The sequence below is a fragment of the Setaria viridis genome, chromosome 9, assembly GCF_005286985.2.
Source record: "Setaria viridis chromosome 9, Setaria_viridis_v4.0, whole genome shotgun sequence".
NCBI classification, from domain to species: Eukaryota; Viridiplantae; Streptophyta; class Magnoliopsida; order Poales; family Poaceae; genus Setaria; species Setaria viridis.
In genome coordinates this window covers 9,269,869-9,291,996 of record NC_048271.2, presented here as the reverse complement: position 1 = coordinate 9,291,996, position 22,128 = coordinate 9,269,869, and the positions used below count along the sequence as shown (strand labels likewise).

General features: G+C 45.5%; 2 protein-coding genes and 1 pseudogene across 2 annotated transcripts; all 3 read right to left on the bottom strand.

The window, feature by feature from the left end:
- Positions 1–5,135: 5,135 nt before the first annotated feature.
- LOC117840352 (fe(2+) transport protein 2) lies at positions 5,136–6,711 on the bottom strand. Its single transcript, XM_034720860.1, has 2 exons — positions 5,926–6,711; positions 5,136–5,846 (listed from the first exon to the last, which is right to left on the bottom strand). Exons 1-2 carry the CDS (start codon positions 6,616–6,618, stop codon positions 5,391–5,393), a joined length of 1,149 nt encoding a protein of 382 aa, XP_034576751.1. The 5' UTR covers positions 6,619–6,711; the 3' UTR covers positions 5,136–5,390.
- A 2,639-nt stretch (positions 6,712–9,350) lies between these two features.
- On the bottom strand, positions 9,351–12,984 carry LOC117836778 (fe(2+) transport protein 1). The gene is made up of 2 exons (XM_034716270.2): positions 12,084–12,984; positions 9,351–9,974 (listed from the first exon to the last, which is right to left on the bottom strand). Exons 1-2 carry the CDS (start codon positions 12,759–12,761, stop codon positions 9,519–9,521), a joined length of 1,134 nt encoding a protein of 377 aa, XP_034572161.1. The 5' UTR covers positions 12,762–12,984; the 3' UTR covers positions 9,351–9,518.
- A 1,933-nt stretch (positions 12,985–14,917) lies between these two features.
- Positions 14,918–19,958, bottom strand: LOC117835222 (sodium/hydrogen exchanger 7-like; annotated as a pseudogene).
- Between the last annotated feature and the right edge of the window lie 2,170 nt (positions 19,959–22,128).

Below are 22,128 nucleotides of genomic sequence, written 5' to 3'. Positions count from 1 at the left end.
TCGGGCAGTGTTTGTTGAGGTCGGTGTAGTCGACACACATTCTCCATTCGTTGTTTTTCTTGCGAACAAGCATAGGATTGGCGAGCCAGTAAGGATGGAAGACTTCCTTGATGAATCCTGCCGCGAGTAGCTTGGCTAACTCTTTTTTGATGGCGTCGCGTCTGTCCTGAGCGAAACGGCGTAGTCGTTGCCGTTTTGGAGTAGCTTTGGGATCAACATTAAGGGAATGCTCGATCAGTTCCTTGGGCACACCTGGCATGTCGGCCGGTTTCCAAGCAAAGATATCGTGGTTAGCCCGAAGGAAACTGACGAGCGCGAGTTCCTATTTAGGATCCAGCCCTGTTCCGATCAGGGCTGTCTTGGAAGGATCTCCGGTCTGGAGGTCGATCGATTTGAAGTCTTGCTCGCTGGCGGGTTTCACCTTTGTGGAGCCCGACTTGTTTTCCGGGATCTCGAGTTCAGTTGGATGGAGTTTCTTTGAAGCTGTGAAGACTTGCTGCATGGGACTAGGAGATTGAGTAGTCGCAGCGATCTCCACGGCTTCGGTGTCATACTCGTAGGATCTCCGGAGATCTCCTCGTAGCGTGAGCTTGCCTTTGGGACCTGGCATCTTGAGTACCAGGTAGACATAATGTGGTATGGCCATAAACTTTGCTAGTGCTGGCCGTCCGAGTATGGCGTGATAAGAAGTCTCGAAGTCGGCGACCTCAAATCTGATGTCCTCGGTGCGGTAGTGTTCTTTAGTTCCGAAGGTGACTGGAAGGACAACTTGCTCCAATGGTATGGCCGCGTTTCTAGGCACAATGCCGTAGAAAGGGGAATCCGTTGGAGTAGGCATGTCCGTGACGTCGAGGCACATTTTCCTTAATGTTTTGGCGAAGATAACGTTGAGGCCGCTCCCGCCGTCGATGAGTACTTTGGTTAACTTGGAACCTGCCATGACCGGATCCAAGACTAGTGGAAAACGGCTGGGTTCTGAAAATTTTGTCCATTGATCCTTTCTGCTGAAAGAAATTGGAACCTCCGACCACTTTAGCGGTGTGGGGTCCGTCGGCTCGATGGCCATGATCTCCCTGAGTATGAGTTTGTTTGATCGCTTGGATGCTGTGCTAGGGATGCCACCAAAAATGACGTTGACGGTTTTTGAGGCTGGTTGGAAATCGCCGTCTTTGTCTTCGTCGTTGCGGGCTTTGTTTTTGCCCTTGTCTCTGTTTTTGGCGTACTCTTCGGGAGTTGGTGGTGCTGGCAAGTCTTGCATGACTCGGCGCATGCTGTAACAGTCCAATGCGGAGTGCTTGCTGGTCGGGTGCCATGGGCACTGCTTTTTGAGTAGCTCCGTGAAGGTTGGTCCATCGTCGTTTCTGCGCTGTCCCTTTTTCCCAGAGCTGGTCATGGCAGCAACAGTGTTGTCGGGCCTCCTTTTGCGATTATGATTACCTGGATAGGAATTGCGAGCATCGTTATGACGAGGTTTGTCTGTATCATTGTTGTGGGTGTTGTCACATCCGCGGTTACGGTGGGAACCGAACCGTTCACGTTCTTTGTCTTCTTCATCGGCCCACTGTTGCACCATGAGCTTGAGTTATTTGACATCGGCTGGCTGTCGGCGACCGAAGTCTTGGTATGTTCGTCGATCGTAGAGTCCATTTTGGAAACACTCGATGACGTCTGCTTCGGAGATGTCCACTATGGTAGCCTTCTTTTCGAAGAACTGTCGTAGATAGTCGCGCAGGGTTTCGCCCTCTCTCTGCTTAATTTGTTGCAAGTCAATCTTGTTGCCTGGTCTAGCCATGGAGCCGGCGAAGTTGTTGGTAAAAGCCTTTGTCAAGTCTGCCCAGGAGTCGATAGACTTGGGTTTAAGTGACTCGAGCCAGGTTAGTGGTGCGGGTTCCATGCATATGGGAAAATGAATGACTTTGGTGTCGTTGTTGCCTCCAGCTGCTTGGACGGCTAGCGAGTAACAACGTAGCCATTGAATTGGATCTTGCTTGCCATCGTACTTGGTAATGCCGGTCGGTTTGAACTTTTCGGGTAATTTTGTTTTCATTACCCGGTTTGTGAAAGCAGGAAAGTGGTTGTAGCTGTCGACTTCCCGTTCACGCCGACTGTTAAGGATTTCTCGTAGATCGCTGATGTTGGATATCTCGCGGTTCTTGCGAGTAGGGTGAACACTTTTAACCGAGTTGGTGCAGCTGGCTTTACCTACATCCTTCTGTTGAGTAGGAGTTTTGTGCTTGCTTGGACCTTGGCTGTGTTGCCGAGGCTGGTTGACTGCTTCATCGTTTCGTGGGGCGGCATTTTTATCTGCAGCCCCCCTGCTTCCATCTATAATGCGAGAAACGGACGGGATTGGTGATTCTTTGTCAAGCAGCTTGTAAGCTTGCTCTGCGAGTTGTGCAATTAGTCCATTGCCACGCTGCACGAGTTGAGATGTGGCTGCGTTATCATTATCTTGAGGCATCAATGTCGTCAAAATGTTGATGGAAGCGATAGCCGCGAGTGGAGTGTTGTGCTCCTGAGCCTGAACTGCGTTGAAAGCCCGTTCAAGATTTGTAATAGGGATATTTGTAGCCATTGACTGTCGACGCTCAGCTCGAGTAGTATTGCGTGCCCTTCGTTGCTTGCGCTGTTCAGGAGTTTCATTGTCGGCTATGGATTCATCTTCGGAGATGCTGTCGACTTGTGCTAGTCGCCTGGGGGTTCTGTTCTGGCTAGTACCTGGATTGTTATTCTGAGTAATAACAAGTATCTCCCTGTCCAGGTAGTAGCTTCCTGAACTTGATGTAGCAATCTCTGTGTAGCTTCCTTCGGGGTTGGATGTAAGTGGAACGCCTTCTTGATATGGCAAGTTGTCTATGTGGGCGATGAGGCGCAAATCGTAGTCACGGTCGAGGAAAGATGGTCGCAGTCCCGGCCAGTGGACGAATCTGCCTTGTGGTGTCGAAGTTATTACCAACCCTTGGGCTGGACCGGATAATGGCATTTCTGGAGAGTAGGATGAGTCGGAGTCAACGTCCTCATCATACCCGAGTTCGACTCGGGTTCGAGCAAGAGAATCTTGATAGACTTTTGTCGCGTTGCGAAGTCCGTGCGGGAACCGCTTTGAAGTCGAAACTGATTTGGATGCTGACTGGGGTCGACGAATCCGAAGCGAGTCCGACCCTGAGTCCAGGGGTCGGCCAAGCCCGACCCTGTGAGGGAGCAGCTCCGCCTCGTCCGACCCTGAGTGGGACTCCGCCTCGCCCGACCCCGAGTTCTGGGGTTGGGAGAGCCTGTCCGTGTGGGAGGGTAGCTCCGCCTCGCCCGACCCCGAGGCCTGGGGTCGGCGAAGCCCGACCCTGCGGAAGGGTAGCTCCGCCTCGCCCGACCCCGAAGTAGGCTCCGCCTCGCCCGACTCCAGGGCCTGGGGTCGGCGGAGCCCAACCCTTGAACGAGACGTTGGAGTAGTCCGAGGCGAAGTCGAGTCCGACGCGTAGTCGAACTCGGGCTTGTTGACTTTGAAATCTTGATTTTTCCTGGTTACTTCTTCTGGTTTCTTCTCCTGAGAGTCGACGATCTGGCGTCGGAACGATCCCGAGCCTTCGGCGACGCAGAGCCAGGATCCGAAAATGAAGGTGGCGCCGGCTTCGATGAAGAAGATGGGCCTGATGATGACTTTCGCCATTGAGTTCACGCTGAGAAACTCGACGAGTTCCCCTACCTGGCGCGCCAGCTGTCGGTGTTTTAGACCGGCAACCCGCCTAGGGGTACCCTAGGTGTTTTTTTATGCGGTAAGGGTCATCGAGAATCAAGGAATTAATGGTGACGCAAGGAACACGATTTAGACAGGTTCGGGCCGCTAGATCGCGTAATACCCTACGTCCTATGTATTGGTTTGTATTGATGTATGTTCTGGTCCTGAGGGATCTGTTTTGAGGGGGGTCCCTGCCCGGCCTTATATACCCGGGAGGGCAGGGTTACAAGTCTGAGTCCTAGTCGGGTACTATTACAGAGTTCTACTCGGTATCGTCCGAGTAGTTTTCCATAAACACAAGACTAGTCCGAGTAGGATACGCCCATCCTTGTTCTGATCACGTCTGAGTACGTCCTTTAGTGGGCCGTCCAAGGCCTACTCGAGGGTCTGGGGAGTAGTCCCGACACTTAGGAATAATAAATTCGGATGATAAACGCCAACATTTATGCAATCATCTTGTCCATGTATTATATTTAGCGAAAAATCCTATTTTCAGCCTCCAACTATAGCAGAAGTATGATTCTCAACTCACAACTATAAAATCGAACAGGAAGGACCATCCAACTGTCAAAACTAAGCAAATTTGGCCCTTTGGATGGTTTCGAAGGTGGTTTTGCATTTTTTTTGGAAATTTAAAAAGTTTTGATTTAATCAAAAAAATTCATAACTAATTCACTTCAAACCCAAAAAATATGAAGTTGGTACCAACATTTTTCTAAAAATGTAGGCTATTTGTTGGTAGTCTATTTGGAGTTGTTTACATCGTATTTGTTACAATTCCTATTATTTTATTGCTTTTAATAAAACATAAGGAACATAAACAATTAAGGATCTAATAATGCCAAATAGAACACCAACAGATAGATTATATTTTTAGAATTTTTTTGGCACCAATTTGATATTTATCTGATTTGAAATGAATTACTTATGAATTTTTCAATTAAACCTAAACTTTTTAAATTTCTAGAAAATGCAAAACCACTTTTGAAACCACCAAAAGGGTAAAATTTACCCGATTTTGATATTTGGATGGTCCTCCGTGTCCGATTTTGTAGTTGTGGGTTGAAAATCAAACTTCTTCAATTTTGATATTTGGATGGTCCTCTGTGTCCGGTTTTGTAGTTGTGGGTTGAAAATCAAACTTCTGCTATAGTTGAAGGGTGAAAATTGGATTCTGATTTAGGAATAATAAATTCAACTTCCTAAACCGGGAAAATTTATTGTATGATCTCTGATGATGATGCTGTCGTCGCCTTCTCTTATCTTGAGCCATCGCGAATACTCTTGAGAAGTGATTGCGGTGAGATTGGTACGTGAAACTAGTCACCCACCGGGATGATGAGCAGGCCGTCAAGACCAACGATTGGCCGACCCGAACAAATCCATCACAGGCCCATTACCATTTACCAAACGCTCCATATCTTATTCATATCACACAATTTTACATTCTACAGGTAGCTCACCTTCCATCATAGATTCACAGCTTCTACTTACTGGTACTATTTACACCTCAAATACCACTACCGTGTCAGAGAAGAGAAGAAAGACGACAGGTAAAAACCGAGAGCAGGAGGCGGGAACACATAACAGCACATATACACAACACCTGTACCTTACGTAATTGTCGTGACAGCCTGCTCGATCTTCTCGGGATACATCACGCCCACTTGGCCATGACGGACATGCCGCCGGCGCCGAGGAGGACGGCGAAGAAGGAGACGAGCTGGAGCCTGACGCTCCCCTGCAGCTTGGGCCCCATGAAGTCCGCCGCCAGGAGGTCGACGAGCGCCATGTAGTGGAGCAGCCCCGCCGACGCGGCGTTGAGCAGCCCGACCACGATGAGCGCCGTCGGGCTGCTGTCGCTGTACACCCTGGTGAGAGCGAGCCCCAGCGCGATCCCGAACGGCGTCGTCGTGGAGAAGAAGAAGACCAGCACCGACCTCATCCGGGCCCCGTACTCAGCCTGCAGGATGCAGCCGCCGAGCCCCATCCCCTCGAACAGCTGGTGGAAGCAGAGCGCCGCCACGAGGGGCCGGATCGTGCACACGTTCTGCGACGCGCCCATGCCCAGCCCGATCACCACAGAGTGCACCACGATCCCCATCTCCAGGACCTGCCGAAGTCGACGAACAGAGCTTTCAGAACGATGCACATGGAAACGTGTATTTGTTGTGAGCAACGTGAGCGATTACCTGAACAATGACACGGTTCCTGAGCAGCCGCGTTCGGCCGGCCTCCACGTCGTCGTCCTCGACCTTGTCCACGGCGGACTCCGGGCTCGCCGACTCACTACTCATGTCCAGATGCCCGTGCACGTGGCAGTGTCCCTGCGGAGGAGGGCTGCCATGGCCATGGTGCGCGACCGCGGCGCTAGCCTTGCCCTTGCCCCGGGTGTGGAACGAGAGCATGAGCGAGTCGACCATGAGCGTGAACACGGCGGCGAGCATGGCGACGAACGCCGTGAACGGGAACTCCGCCCAGGGCCTCGGCGGCAGGCAGGGCGAGGTGAGGTCGTTGAAGGAGTCCGGGAGGACGTGCATGTAACCCGTGCCGAGGATGACCCCCGACGCGAAGGCCTTGACGACGACGAAGAGGTTGCCGTCGGGGCGGAGCGCGGGGACGGAGCGGGAGACGAGCGGCAGGCACACGCCGGCCATGCTGGCCACGAGGATCGCCGGGATGGCGATCAGCTTCAGGTGCAGCGCCCTGGGGACGCTGTGGCATTTCCCGCCCACGTCCGGACCGCCGCACACGCCATGGGTCCTCGTCGCCGGTGGCGCTTCGTCAGCTGGCTCGGTTTGTGCAAAGGTGGTGACGGCCAGTGAGAAGGATGTGAGCACGAGGAGGGTGAGGACGAACACTCTTCTTGGTGTTTGGGAATACATTTTTCACTCCGAGCTAAACCGTTAGGCCGTTAGTGTGCGTGTGTTGCCAATGGGTGTGGACTTGCAGTTGTGTCGAGAGGAGCTTTAACAAGGTTTTTATAGGGGAATCCATGAGGCAGCTCCAAAATAGATGACTGCATGAATCTTACAAATAAAAGTCAGAAAACAAGATGCCAAAAACGGCCATGCAAGTCGGCTGTACATGCATGCCAATTTGACACAAGAAAAATAGATCAGAGCGCGGATCTTGATGCAGCATCAGCTCAACCTCTTTGTTCAGCCTGCACGTACGGCGTTGACCTTGCAGCTGCAGCCAAGTTGCGCCGGAGTGACACACGCAAAGGGGGCATTCCGGGCAAGCCGTGGCGGCCACGAGCCGGCAACGGGGAGGCCACGCGCGCCGCCCTCCCGTCCCCGTGCCGTACGGTTCCGTACTCCCTGGAGCCCGGGCGCGGCACGCGCCCCCTCGCCCGACAGGGGGCTGGCAGCCTGGCACCTGTGGCTCGCGGCGTCCGGGGCCCATCTGTAAGCGACGCGAGGTGGGCCCGTGCGGCCGCTGGCTACGTGGTGCAATGGGATTTCGGTGGACGCCCGACAGGCCGCTGGTTTCTTCTGATGCCGCGGGCGCACGCAGCGGCCGTCGGAGGCTAAACCAATCGGCCGAGTAAACAAGGCAATGTAACGTGTCTTTGTTAAAAAAAAAACCTTTGTTAATTCGTGACACTGAGAGAGTCAACTGCTGAAGCTGGTTCCCGGCCGGTACCAGTTTGGCGATGACCACAGATACAACTGTAGTCTGTGGGTGCACCTCCCATAGAATTAGACCTTGTTTGTTTATTTGAGTTTTCTAACAACTTCTCAACATGAAAAGTCAGAAGCTTAAATAGTGATCTTCTTATGTGACTTCTGAAAACTGAAAAGCTTAAAAGTTCGAAAAAGCTAAGTTTATATGAAAAGCTGGAAAGCTCAGTTTTATGAGCTTTTCGTAACTTTTTGAGTTTAGAAAGCTAAACACATCTTCTAAAAACTAGTGTTGACTTTTCAGAAGCAAAAAACCAACTATAGCTTTTCATAAAAACTCAAAAGCTGCAGCTCAAATAAACATGCCCTTAGAAACCGAGATAACACGCTACAATTGTCCTCCACCATTGCGGCATGCGACGCGCCAATGCCCCGTCTCGCTGCTCCACCCACCGACCGCCTCTTCCGTCCATCTGCCGGCCTCTCAAAACCCCATCTTGCGCCTCAAATTTATACGCTTTTTTTATACTTTAAGTATTTTAGGACCTTTTTATACTTTAACTACAAATATACTTTCAGGAAAATGTTGTGAGTAAATTTGTCTCATGGAGGTGTTCTATAATGTGCTCGATCAACTCGAGTAGTCCAGTGCAGTTTAGTTGTGGTGCTACGTGATCAACTCAATCTTTCAAATGGATCGGAGCTCGAGCTGTCTGGTACGTACGACGGGCTAGATGCTATCAAGTTCATCTCACCCAATCCTAAACCCTACCTAGCTCATCCGCAACACGGGAAGCGAGTAGGCGACAATGTCGACTCAAATTTAGATCCTGTTTGGCAGAGCTCCAAGGGCTGATTCTCTACTGAATTCGGAGCTTGGCCAAATAATTTTTCAAAGAGAAGTGATTCTCTGCTGATTCTGTGAAGTGATTCTCTGAAATGAACTAAGAGTCTGGGAGCGGAAAAAAATTAGCTTCTCCTGATTCCGTGAAGTAATTCTCCATCCTGATTTTAAGAATTTTCACTAGAGAATCAATTTCAACAACAGAATCACTTTCCAGAGAACTAACCCCCATGAAAAATCAGAATCAGATGGAGCTCTTCAAAGGTAACCTTAGTCATCGGCAACGGAGTACTGTAACAACATTAGTACAACATTGTGCATTTGTGATTTGGGCCATGCTGTGTTTCTGGGCTATGCTTTGGGCCATGTACACAGAGAGAGATGATGTCCAAATGACCAAATTACCACACGACGGGCTGACAGTATGCCAACGCGGCCCACTTGACCATTCGGCCACCAGCCCACAGGCCGCTGCTAGCGCCTGCCGGGCTCGTCGGCTCTCTCGCTCGCTCGGCGCGGCTCTCTCCTTGCACGCATCGAGGATAAGATATTGTTCTCACGTTCTCGGTGCGGGGAAACCAAAATTTTCAGAACGAGGAACGAGACATCATACCATGTTCCCGGTGACACTCGGCGGCAGCGTCCATGAAGATGAAGCTATGGCCGGCATGCACGAAGGACATGGTGTACCATATATATAATAGGTGCAGTAGCCAAATGCATGCTGTGAAGCAAACGGTGAGTATATACCAACAGAATGTACGTACATGTAGAACTAGCGTTACAACTTACTATCTCGTTTTCCTTCCGGTTAGCCGGATGTAACCCCCATCTTTATTAATGAAATAGGCACACTCTCATGCCCCTTTCGTTAAAAAAAACTACCTCCGTTGCAAATTGCATGTCATTCTAACTTTCTTAAAAAGTCAAACTATTTTATATTTGACCAAAACTATAAAGATTTACGGCATTGAATGGATTTACTATGAAAATATATTTAATAAAGAATCTAATAGTAATAGTGCTTATTTGGTATGATAAATGTTAGTATTTTATTATATAAATTTGGTCAAACTTAAGATGTTTTGACTTTCTAAGAAAGTTGGAATTTTACAATTTGGAACGGAGGGAGTGCGGAGACTAGTAGTAGAGGATCCAACGCAACACTGTTACGCCGCATTATTCATACAGATCGAATACACGTGAGACGCGCGCGAACACCGACAGCTAAGCTAAGCTAGCCTAGTTGCATCATCCATGCAAAATAAACAAAGCTGCTGATAGCGCTCTGCACGAGCACGAGTACTTCAATTCATCACGCCCACTTTGCCATGACGGACATGCCGCCGGCGCCGAGGAGGACGGCGGCGAAGGAGAGGAGCTGGAGCCTGACGCTGCCCTGGAGCTTGGGCCCCATGAAGTCCGCCGCCAGGAGCTCCACGAGCGCCATGTAGTGGAGCAGCCCCGCGGAGGCGGCGTTGAGGATGCCCACCACGATGAGCGCCGTGGGGCTGTTCTCCCGGTACACCCTGGTGAGCGCGAGCCCCAGCGCGATGCCGAACGGGGTCGTCGTCGAGAAGAAGAACACCAGCCCGGACTTCATCTTCAGGCCGTACTCCGCCTGCAGGATGCAGCCGCCGAGCCCCATCCCCTCGAACAGCTGGTGGAAGCACATGGCGGCCACCAGAGGGCGGATCGTGCACACGCTCTGGGACGCGCCCATGCCCAGGCCGATCACCACCGAGTGCACGATGATGCCCATCTCGAGGACCTGCATGGTGTGCACGTGCATATATTATTCGAAATGAGAAAATGTTCCCAGTTCATTAGAAAATTAAACCTGTTCAAAGATTTCATTGTTCTAAATAGGCATTCGTTTAGCTAGGCCTAGAAGGGCGTGAAACATGGAAACAAACCACTTTAATAAATTTGCCTACTGCCTAGAAGTTTTGCAGACCAAACCTCTAAAAATATATTTTATATGTAGGGGAGATATGATATTGTGTACTCATGCAAAATGTGTCCAAATATGTTTATTTTTTGGATAAATAAAGAAAAAAAAGTTAAAATGGTGCAGCTTAAACATGGTCCATTGTAACCTTTGTTTTTTTTTTGTAATCTTCAACAATTTGATATCTTGCAATATTATCTTATAAAAAATGTATATTGATGCATAACATTCTTCCTTTACACATGATGTTTTTTAAGAAATTTTCAATTGGTGGTTTCTACCACTCAAATCCCCAAGTGTCGCTGACATATTGCAAAAGGGAGAAGCTAAATATGTGTATATAATATGCATATCCTATAGCATTTGGTACGGTAGTGATACTTCGCGACCTTTTTAGCTGGTAGTGAGCGTGTCAAACTGCCTCTTTACAATTCTACACAAACTTCTGGCTGATAGTGATACTTCACGTTAGTCATGGGTTTCACTACGATCTTCCAGCAAAAAAATAAAGATTAAGCGGGACAATCGACCCTGTTAAGATGGTGCATGGTTTTGCCAACTAGTTTAAGTCAACTGTCTGACATGTTTGACAAGCTAAAAATTGTTAATTAATTAATTATGTGCATCACCTAGTGGGGCACCTCGTATTATTCAATTCGCAAGGCAGTTTAGTCTATGTAAACAACGTTTCATCTTAAAACTAAATGGAGAGGGCTCTCCACGTACTCGTGTCCTTTATTTAACTTAATAAGTCAAACACACAACAGATAGAGCTTGATTATATATACTGACAAGTGTACTATATTCTATCAGTTTTATGTTCCAATACCCTAAAAACTTTGACTGCCTCAAACTGATCACTGGGGATGCATTAACAAGAAATTAGACCACAAGATAAATTATCTTGCAATATATTAAATAGCTAAGGAACCATAATCATTGGAAACGTCCATTGAAATACAAATCTCTACCTAGACTAATAGTTTATAACTAAGCTCATATTTTGTTAGCCTAATTTCTGGTAAAAAAGTTACGACGTTTGACTTTAAAAATGTGTGCACATCTTACATTTATATACAAAGGGAAAACTATGTAAATATGCTAGATGATTTTAACTGATTTATACGCAACTGTTTCTTTTATATGGTGTGCTCAAGATTCTAACGTCATAATTTTTTTTATCAGCAATATGAGCCCAGATACGCAGTTATTCGATCCGACGATGCTATTATTGGACTTTTGTTTGAAAAGTATTTTCCTATGATTATAGGATTTTGCTGATTGCTATTATGATTTACGCACAACGTTAATTATACATGGAAATTTAATTTTATGGTTTGAGTTTAGCCGCGCACTATGCTATATATTTCAATGATAATTTAAAGGGACTAGTTGCTAGTCAACTAGTGTCACTATCACATGTAACTGATGTAAGCCTATGACGCATAGCAAATAAGCCATGTCAAAAGATGAGAAAAGAAAATAAATCAGTGTCAATAGTGGGAGGAGGTAATGTACTTAGCAGTTAGCACTTTGGTTGTGGCTCTATTATCTATTCAGCTGTATAGTTGTAGAGTTGCTTATTTCAATCCTTACATGTGTAATATTAATTCAGCTCTTTCACCGCCTGTGACACTGACAGATCCCCAAGAATTCAAAAACAAATGGTACCATAGTTGATGACTTGATGTACTTGTTAGTATGCATTAATTGCTAAGCCAATCGAGAAGGCAATCTCGCAAAAAAGAAGGAAAAAAAGCGAAGACATTAGAACATGGATACGTACGGCGATAGTCCTTCAGAGCAGGTACGGACGCGGAGTTTGTTTGTTTGAAAATTACGTTTGCAAACTGCGAGGCCAATCACGAGTGGCCAACAAGCAAGAAGATTACTACTGCCAGATGAGTGGCTTGATGGCAACACGATTACCTGAACGACGACGCGGTTCCGGCTCAGCTGCACCTTTCTGGCCTCGTCGTCGTCGGGCTTGGCGACCGCCCCGGACTCCGCCACGGCGATGTCCCCGTGCCCGTGCCCGTGTCCGTGGCCGTGGCCATGCCAGTGCCCGTGCGCGGGGCTCTCGTGGTCGGCGACCGCGGCGCCGGCGCGCCGTCCGGAGGTGTTGCCCCCGCCGCTCCTCTTCCGGTTGTAGAAGGTGAGCATGAGCGAGTCGACCATGAGCGTGAACAGGGCGGCGAGCATGGCGACGAACGCCGTGAACGGGAACTCCGCCCAGGGCTTCCGCGGCAGGCACGGCGAGGAGAGGTTGTTGAAGGAGTCCGGGAGCACGTGCATGTAGCCCGTGGCGAGGATGACCCCCGACGCGAAGGCCTTGACGATGACGAAGAGGTTGCGGTCGGGCCGGAGCGCCGGGATGGAGCGGGAGAAGAGCGGCAGGCACACGCCGATCACGCTGGCCACCAGGATCGTCGGGATCGCGATCAGCTTCAGCCGCAGCGCCTTGGGGACGTTGTGGCACGCGCCGTCCACGGAGGGGTCGGCGCAGGCGTCGGCCGCCGGGTCAGCCGCCGGCGGCTGCGCATCGGCGAGGAAGGGAGCGGCGGCGAGAAGGACGAGGACGGCGAGCAGCTGGGTTCGCGACGACATTTTCGCTCTCGGCTTAGCTTAATTGTGATCTAAGTAACTTCGTTCAAGAAAATTATGGCCTAAGTAGCTAGTACTAGCAGGACTTTGTAGTGTGTGTGCCGACTGCCGAGCATGGATGTTGTGGTTGAGAAGGGTTTGTACATATAGGGCTTGGAATTTGGAAGTCACTTGGAGAGTGATATTTCAGGAGACACCGTGGGACACACTCGAGGCACTGGAGGGCCTCCATCAAACATGGAACTTTTATTGAACAAAATGAGGTACTTAATCTAACACGAAACAATCTACTCCCTCCATTTGGAATTAGAAGACTTATTTTATTTCGCTATGAAAATTATTTGACCAATAACAATCATTCTGTCAATGTATATTTTTAATTTTACAACACAATTTTTTTTTTGAAACCGAATATATAAAACACAAAATTAATACCAATAGATTGGGAGGACGCCATTGATGCGGATGCGAGGACCTGAGTGCGCGTGCTTTGTATTTTCTTTCAAGTCCAGGTGCATTCTTGCAATATGTGTTTATACTTGCTCGTGTGCGCAATATAATCCCATTGTGTTCGATTTTTTAATAACAATAGATTTTTATATTAAAATATTTATGATTACATTTTTTATCACATAAATAAAATATGAATTATGGGCCAAAGAAATCTTTGTTCTGACTAAACAAAATAAAATGGAGTGAGTGCCTTTCAAATATCAGTTGCCTGAAATGTTGTTCTCAGTTCCGCCCCGGCTGGGCTGCATCCCCGTTTCCCACCTAAGTCAGCGAACCCATGGCCATGAAATCCCTGGAATGCTAATCCTCTGCTGGTAGCAGCCGTCGACTGAGAAGTGCAAGGTTTCAATCGCCTGAAGTGCAAGATTGTGTTGAACTATTGCAGTTGTTCGGTTGGACACAAACTACCCTTTCCCTCATTTGACGCCACATAGTTAAACAGGTTAGTTCACCACTAATGAAATGTCATTTTCCTTTGTGTTCTAAGTTCAAATTTCGCAGTTGATAGACAACATCACATCAGTATACAGTACCAAAATCATTTATAGGATCGTGACCATGCATTTTCGTATGTTCGAAGCAAAGTACTTGACTGCTGCTTTTCTCCCCCGAAAGACAATTGACTGCTGCTTTTTCCCCCCGACGATATATACCAGTTGCAATTGGGCGATGAAAAAGGTGACATTATTTTTTTTGAGGAATGCTCGACGGCTTTGGCGGTGAGGGTGCTGCCGGATCCAGACGAGCCGGGGTTGCGGTGGTGGTGAGGGTGAGCAGTATTTAGCACACTTTGGAAGAAATAAGGAGGGAAACGGTGATAGGAGAAACGCTTGCAGTCATGCTGGCGTAGCGATGCGCATGGTCGAGTGGATAAGGCAAGAGAAGTAGGGAGGACATTAGAGAGATGATTGATGATCACATCCATCGATCTAGATTTAAAGACCTAAAATTCGGATGTACTCCCTCCGTTCTAAATTGTAGGTCGTTTTAACTTCATATCTAATGTATGTCTAGATGCATAATAATATTTATGAAGTTAGAAAAGTCAAAACGACTTACAATTTTGAAACGGAGGGAGTAGGGAGGAAAAAAACATATATATATATTTATATATATAAAAGCTTTGTTACAATGGTTTCAATCCCGTTTTATATGCTATCTTTTCCTTTCTTTTTTTCATGGCGTTCGAAACTAAGCATGCGATTTCTTGCTGCTCAGCGCAGGCGCAGCGTGGAGATTAGGTAGTTGATATTGATCAGGGCTAAGTTGACATTGATCAGCGCTGTAGCTAGGTCAGCACATCCAGATAGTTTGGGACTGCCGCGCATACGACCGGCTCAAACAATACGGCTGCGGAATAAGCTAGCCAAGCGATGCCGGCGCACCGTACCTGTACGATCGTTGTACCGTGCACGGTTGAGTTGTCAGCGTCAGATTACATTTTTTTTTTATAAAAAAGTTCCAACAGGCCTTTTAATTTGTACTTCGTCAGAAGGGAAGGACGAAGGAAAGTGAAGTGCCCATTAGTTATTGGATTAGCTTTGGAGCTTGATTAATTATCTGCCGAATTGGAGGGATATGGTTACAATAATCCTGTTGCTCAGATTGTATCCAATAGGCATTCAGTTGACCAAGAATATATGTAATGGATGTTCAATCCGCAGGCAACAGATGGAGTGCGTGTGCATATCGAACAAGCGTACCACTGCAGCAGAGGCTTAACACTAGTAGTACAAAATCGCATTGACTTGGCAAAATTACAAAGTTGAGAAACTGAGGGTAAAATTACAATTACACCTCAAAGCATCTGCTGAGAATTTTTTTTCAAAAAACATCTTTAAAAAAAGAAGAAAAATGAGAGCACGATCAATCGGAGGGCACCGCGAGTAGGCGGCTGGCTGCCGCGGATGGCAAAGCTGGAGGGAGAAGAAAGCCCAGCCGTCGGATCTCTGTTGGCATGCTGTGAAGGTGAGGGTTTTGCCGGACGGCCGATAGGAAATCCAATCCAATTTCAAGGGCGCATTTCTGTAACCGAGCCTCCAATATGCATTCTGCTTAAAGCACTCTACATACACCAAAGGACATGTTTAACAAAGCAAGACGATGCGATCAGTTGCCCCGTGGTGCGCCAGATGACTGGCTCAAGGATAGGTTGTTAGGTGAGTCAACTGTGGCAATGATTTCTTCCAAGCTGGTACGAAAAGGAGCAGCGCTGCCCGGCATGCTTCTGGTTTGAGATGTGGACGATGAGCTTCCCTGCTGATTGGCTTCTGTCAATGGCCTCCCTGTTCTAAAGAAGATAATCCTGGCTCGAGCTTCCACCTGATAACTGGGTGACGTATAGTAGTTGTCCACATGTTTCATGGCTGCAAACAGGAGAGCCCAAGTCATCGATCATGCAGCTAGTAACCAACAAACCTACGTTTAGACTGTTTAGTTTTCTAAAAAGTCATTGCCCAATCGGTGAAAATGTAAGGTACCGGACGAATTTGGCCAAAGTTTGAATGGATGTTTGATGGAAGCAGCACTCCTGGAGACGCGAGCATATTTTTGTCCTTTGTCTTCAGAATCCCTTCCAGTAAGATGCCAACGTAATCATGCTCCTGTACTATGTCTTCTCCCACATTGTAGATGCCATTCACACTAGATGTTTCAGCAATGAGAAGCCTCATCTCACGCATCGTCAGTTTTTTAAATATCCCAGGGATAAAAAGCTTTGCGACGAGTAGAGCACTTTCCTGCAATTTAGAAGTATGAATGATGATGAACGAGCAAATATAAATTCTTTCACACAAAGAAACATATCTAGTCGAATCTGCTATGTTTTTGTTTTCCAGTTTGTTTGCTGTGCATGCATCTATAACTCATGGAGATAAAATTAAAGTCATTGCACAACCTCTCGTTTTCTGACGCTTCCTTGCGTGCGTGGACTCATCTTATCGCTAAATATGTGTATGGTACATCAACTGTCGCAAGAAATATTCCTCGTAGATTCCTGTATCTTTCTTTTTCAAACAAATCAATTTAACATTTCCAATAAAGGTAGCAGAGGAATGTTGTGTTTCTTAACACAATCCTACTGCTCTTATTATCTAAGGTTCCCACTACTCTTATTTTCTTGGAACTAACATCAACTTACCGTAATGATCAAGTGTTAGAATAAAGGTATGAAGATGTGATAGCAGCAGATTTGTGCAAATGGGCTTGTGGTTAATTATCTCAGCCGTCCTATTTTCCTTAGCGAAGCTAGACCTTCTCTCAACCAGAGCTAGTGTGTCCGCAGAGGAAAAGAGCACTGGGGTGAACCGTGAACACCAAAACTACCAGGGAACATACAGAACCACAACATCCTCTTCTGCCAATCGAGCAAGCACCTGTAGTATTCTAACATTGCAGAAATTGGAATGTTAAAAATAAATCTTGTTTTAAATCATTACTCTTTTAAAGCTGTCATGCAGTTTACCAAACGGATGTCTTAGAGCCTGAATCCCCTGCTTCGGTGGCCCAAACACACGCCTGCCCGAATCTGGCCAAGCTGCTTGCCTCCATCCGGATGGGGTGGTACCATCCGAATGCAGGCGCTTCAGCGGCCAAACACACTGTTAGTGGCAATAAAAGATACACATCTGTTTCACTCTCGTAGAATTGAGAAAGGAAGAACAACCACAGAATTATTAAGTTTCAGCAAATGTAAAGTCAATAAAATGAATGAGCACACAAGGAAACATATTATGAAAGTGTACCTGCCATAGAAAGGCCTCAGCAGATGGATCAGAGTGGCGCAGTAGCTCTATCTTTTCAGCTTCGATGAAGAAATGATGCATCACAGAATCCATAATCATGTCGCAAATATAAGGCTTCCCAGTTAGCACCTCATAAAGACCCAAAGTGCTTCCATGTAATAAAACTGGATCCAATGATTGTCCTCTGCTTTTAGAATCAACCAATTGTCCCTGACTTGTCCACTGTCCAAAAAAGGGAGCAAGGGGAGGTATATGCTTATTATAGAACCAATCAAAGTAGTAAAGTACATACCAAAATAATGTAATCAAGTGATCTTGAGGCGGAAACGGACCTTTTCTACTCCAATCGAAACAAGCCATACACCAGTTGCACCTGACCCTTCCCTATAAAGGAGTGGGCCATATTCATTTACTGTTTCTTTTGCATTACTTAACAAATGATCACGTACAGCAGAAGGTAGAATACTGACAACAGGATGAATGTATAAAAGATCGCCAACTCTTGACATTTTCACCAATGGTGGGTTCCTCTTAAGCTTCTTCAAGTCTGTCTGACAAGTGAATTAACTATTGAGAACTAGCATATTTATTGTGATTTGTAAAGTGAAACCACAAAGTTTATTCATTTTCACTTGCGAACAACAAAAACAAGTCAAATATTACAGATACCTGCAAAGCGTCATCTAGATGGAACATTTCTTTTTTCCTCCAATAATCCAGTTTTCCGAAGGTTTTGAGTATACTGATTCATGTGTGTCAATACAAAATATGTTACTTGCAAAGTCTTTAGCGAAGAAAGCACCTGTAAATGTGGAAACACTTTTTCAGAATCCAGACAACAGCAAACTCCCAGGAGATAATCAAGCATCACTCAGTTGGCTAGCTGTAGGAGTGCCCACGATTCCCACCCATCTTTGAGTCCCAGGCTCCACAGGGCTGCCTCACAGATGTTATTAAAATGCCACAGGTGCCATTGCCTGCTGGTCTAGTTTTAAAATGAGCTCCCAAATTCACATATGGCTATTTTTTTAAATCAATGGGGCACACTTTTAGTTCATTCATGTAGCAATGTTTTTCTTCGACAAGAATATCAATTCATATTCTGAAGTCCTGTGGGGGGCTTTTACGAAATAAGACTATGACATGAATGGATTTTTCCAGGAAACAAATAATTATTCAAAAAATTTCTACCAAATCTCGCGATTCAAAAAATCCCCAGCTAACCATTTATGAAGTCACTGAGCCTTTCAACGCCATCCAAGTACATGCAAACTATCCAAAGGTCAAACTAGTCTAATTTCAGTTTTAGTTCATATGATGTGCATTATCTGGTTTTCCAAAAGATATCTGCTAGTTGCAAGAAAGAACGGTCAAGATTTTGTTTTGGAAGCTGAAGGCTCCATTTATGTCGAGTCAAATGCTAGAAGCAAATTTTGTAGCCAATTTTGCCAATGCTAAATGCTTGGCGAGCGGCCTCGTAGCCACAACCACAAGCATGAGGAAATATGACACAAACATCTTCCAAATAATTTCTAGCTTCCTCCTGTTCAGCATTACTTTCACCAATAACAATTCTTGCAATCTCACTAGCACCTGAAGAAAGAAGAGAAAGTATTTATTGAGAACTGGTGATGGTCGATTAGGATCATACATGCAGCTCGTACTCCAAGCATCTACAAAACAGTATGAAAGAGAAAACAGGAGAACTGAAAATTGTTCAGAGAAAGATGAATTCAGACAGGCTTTTCATTGTAACCACAAAACGAGTTTATTATTTTTGGTTCAACCTTAATATGCTAAAGTAATTTTGACCATACCAATGAAAAATGAGCCAGGAATGAATACCACCTCTTGCTGTATCTGGTTGATTTTACAGAAAGAATAGATTATGTCTCTACCTTAAAGTAGATACTACTTCCTATTTCCACTTATGAATGACAACAATACACACCAAAACTTCCAAAATATAATTAGCACAGTAAAAAAGTTCCAAATTTTACCAAGAAAATCATACAGTTGTCTCCGTGCAATTCTATGAGCACGAAGAAATGCAGCACAGATGTAACATCTTGACTCCAATCTTTGTACAGCGAAGTACTCCCTCCGTCCCAAATTATAGGTCGTTTTGACTTTATTAGATTCATAGTCTTTGTTATGCACTTAGATATACCCTATGTCTAGATGCATAATAATATCTATGTATCTAGAAAAGTCAAAACGACCTATAATTTGGAACGGAGGGAGTATGTGACAAGCCTTTGAGGCAACTAGCTCTGGAGAAACCTATAGTAATTTGGGAAATGAACATTGGACCGCAAAACCTTCCAATCACATAATGGTTGACTAGAAACAAGATCCATAGCTTCATCAACTGATCTCATTAAAATGTTTGCTGTAGCTTGAGTTATCCATCCCTCTCCAATCATACCCAAGTAAGTGGCTTGCACACCTGATCAAAATACCAATCAGGTGCATATAATGAATTGATGCAAGCACAAAGACACCAAATCAGGTTGCACCATTGTACACGTAGTGCCACTTACAATAAAACTTGGCAATAAAATCAGAAGTCAATTAACCAAATCAAATTCATCAGCACATTATGTAACTAGGTCACACACCATTCAAAAGCCGTACATGGATATCCTTTAAGTTCATGGCATGCGTGTGATCATCTTCGTCAGCACGTGGGCGTACATGATCATCTCCCAAGTTATTTAAGTTCACGACATGTATGTGATCATTTTTGTCAGCATGTGGATGTACATGATCATCTCCCAAGTTATTCAAGAATGTGATATTTTTCTTTACAGTAACCCAATCAACAGGTCCAAGCTCCCCATCATGCCTAAGATCACCAAAAGCCTCTGGTGCCTTGTTTAGCATTTCATATCTTGTATAATTCAACATGCGAAGCTGCAGAAGCAATCACAGAAAAGAACTATGAAACCCAAAACTAAGAATTAAGATGAGTCAATTCATCACCGTTGCCAATTAACCTTTTAACCCATAGGCACTAGAATAAAATATATGTAAGATATTGCACCCTACATTCTACAAACTCATTGATTAATCTAAGGAGAAGGAAGACAGGTATAGGTTACAAGTTTAAAATATTCCTATTTCGCCATGGATAGGGTGAAGCTCGAGCTGGAGGAAATGGCTCGGGCTAGAGGAAAAAAGAGGGGTATTTATAGGAAGAACACCAACCGGTACTAAAGGGGAACATTAGTACTTGTTGGTGCCCCCACCCGGTTCTAAAGGGGGTGCCACATTTGTACTGGGTTGAGGCAGCAACCGGTACTAATGTGCACTCACATTAGTACCCGTTAGTGCCCCCAACTGGTACTAATGGGTGGGTGGCGTATTAGTACTGATTGGGAGCACCAACCGGTACTAATTTACACCCTTTAGTACCGGTTGTTGCCCCCAACCGGTACTAAAGGGCCTCACGGACGCCCCCTCAGGGACTATCCGTTAGGTCCGGTTAGTATTAGTACCGGATCCAATTTGAACCGGTACTGAAATCGTGGATGAAAGGTCCATTCCCTAGCAGTGATGTTTTCTCATCAAAGACACGGCAATGTGAGGAAAGGCTTTTTCTTCGCACTGGGCAGGCTATGGGCACTGTTAGTGATATGCGGAGGAATTTTCTGATATGCGGAGGAATTTTCTTTTCTGTATGAAGCGCTATGCGGCATATTCACAGGGAGACCATTATGTGGTCTGTGAAGCAAATTTTGTTATGAGGTATGTACTCTCTCCTAGTCATCTTCATTTCACTTTTTTTTAAACTATCTGTTAGCTAAAAAATATTTAAGTTACATTCTCTATTAAAATTAATTCTTTGGATGGTTTCATACTTTGCAGAATATCTTTGTCACACAATGAGTACCAAATAATTAAACTGCCAGTTGGCATTGAAGTGTCTACCAAACCTGAGGCACTTTATCTAGGAAAATCAGAGAAGGGAGTGTATTGTGCGCTAGTTGATGATTCAGATCAGATATGCCAACTTCGGGTTTGGACCCTTAAGAAGTTGTGCGACCAAATGGAGTGGGTCTTGATGCACCAAGCCAACCTTGGGTCTATTTTGGCATGTCAAAAACATGTTCGCGATCGTCAAATAAATGGACCCTGGATGTTAAATGATATTAATTACCATCAACGTTGTGGTGAAGGTGAAATTGTAGTGCCAGAGAAGTTGGAATGGGACTCCGCCAGCGATAATGTTATTCAAGCTGAAGGTGGGGTTGAGTACGATGAATCGATCGACTTTCTTGGGTTCCATCCCTATAAGGAAATTGTGTTTTTGAGTGAGTCATTCAGAAGAGGAGTGGCCTATCATTTGAATAGCTCAAAGGTTCAAGAGTTGGGCAGTTTGTATCCTACAAATTGCGGACAAATTGCTGGCCAACATCAGCTCATTAGACAGTCCTTCCCGTACACACCATGCTGGATGGGAGAGTGTCCTCCAAGTGAATAATTTATCTTGTTTTGAAGGATAACAACAGATGGTGGAAAGTGATTCAATTGTGGAACATATGGCTTGTTGATTATGTTTGAGAACCATAGATTTTTATAATTTATACAGGGATGTTATTTCTATTCGGAGATGTTAAGAGTGGACATCTCCAATCTATTTTATCAGTCTGTTGCCAATTGTTATGAGTGGCATGCTGATTGTCTTGTACACAAGTTTGTGCATCTTCTAAACAAGTTTGGCATCCAGAGTCTTAGTTATTTGTTTAGAATAAAGCATGATTTTAAATTTCAAGAGTGGTCGTATCATGTCATCATGTACTATAATTCGTTCCTGTCTAACGCAGCTTATAAGAAATTAATGAGTAAATCAATTCGAGAAGGGAATGGAACTGTGAAATCGTTTATGCACATTGTAGTGTCGAGTTAGTTGTATAGTTTCTTTTGGTTATTGTACCAAATTTATTATGATGTTCTTCACATAGCATCATTGAGATAATGAGATCCTACAATGTGCTTATTTTGTCAGTTGACCAGATTTTTATTATTTTTGTGCCAGTGTGGCCATGTGGGTATAGCAACTTTCAGTACTAAATTTGCTCTCCCTATTTTTCTAGGATTACTTCTTTTGT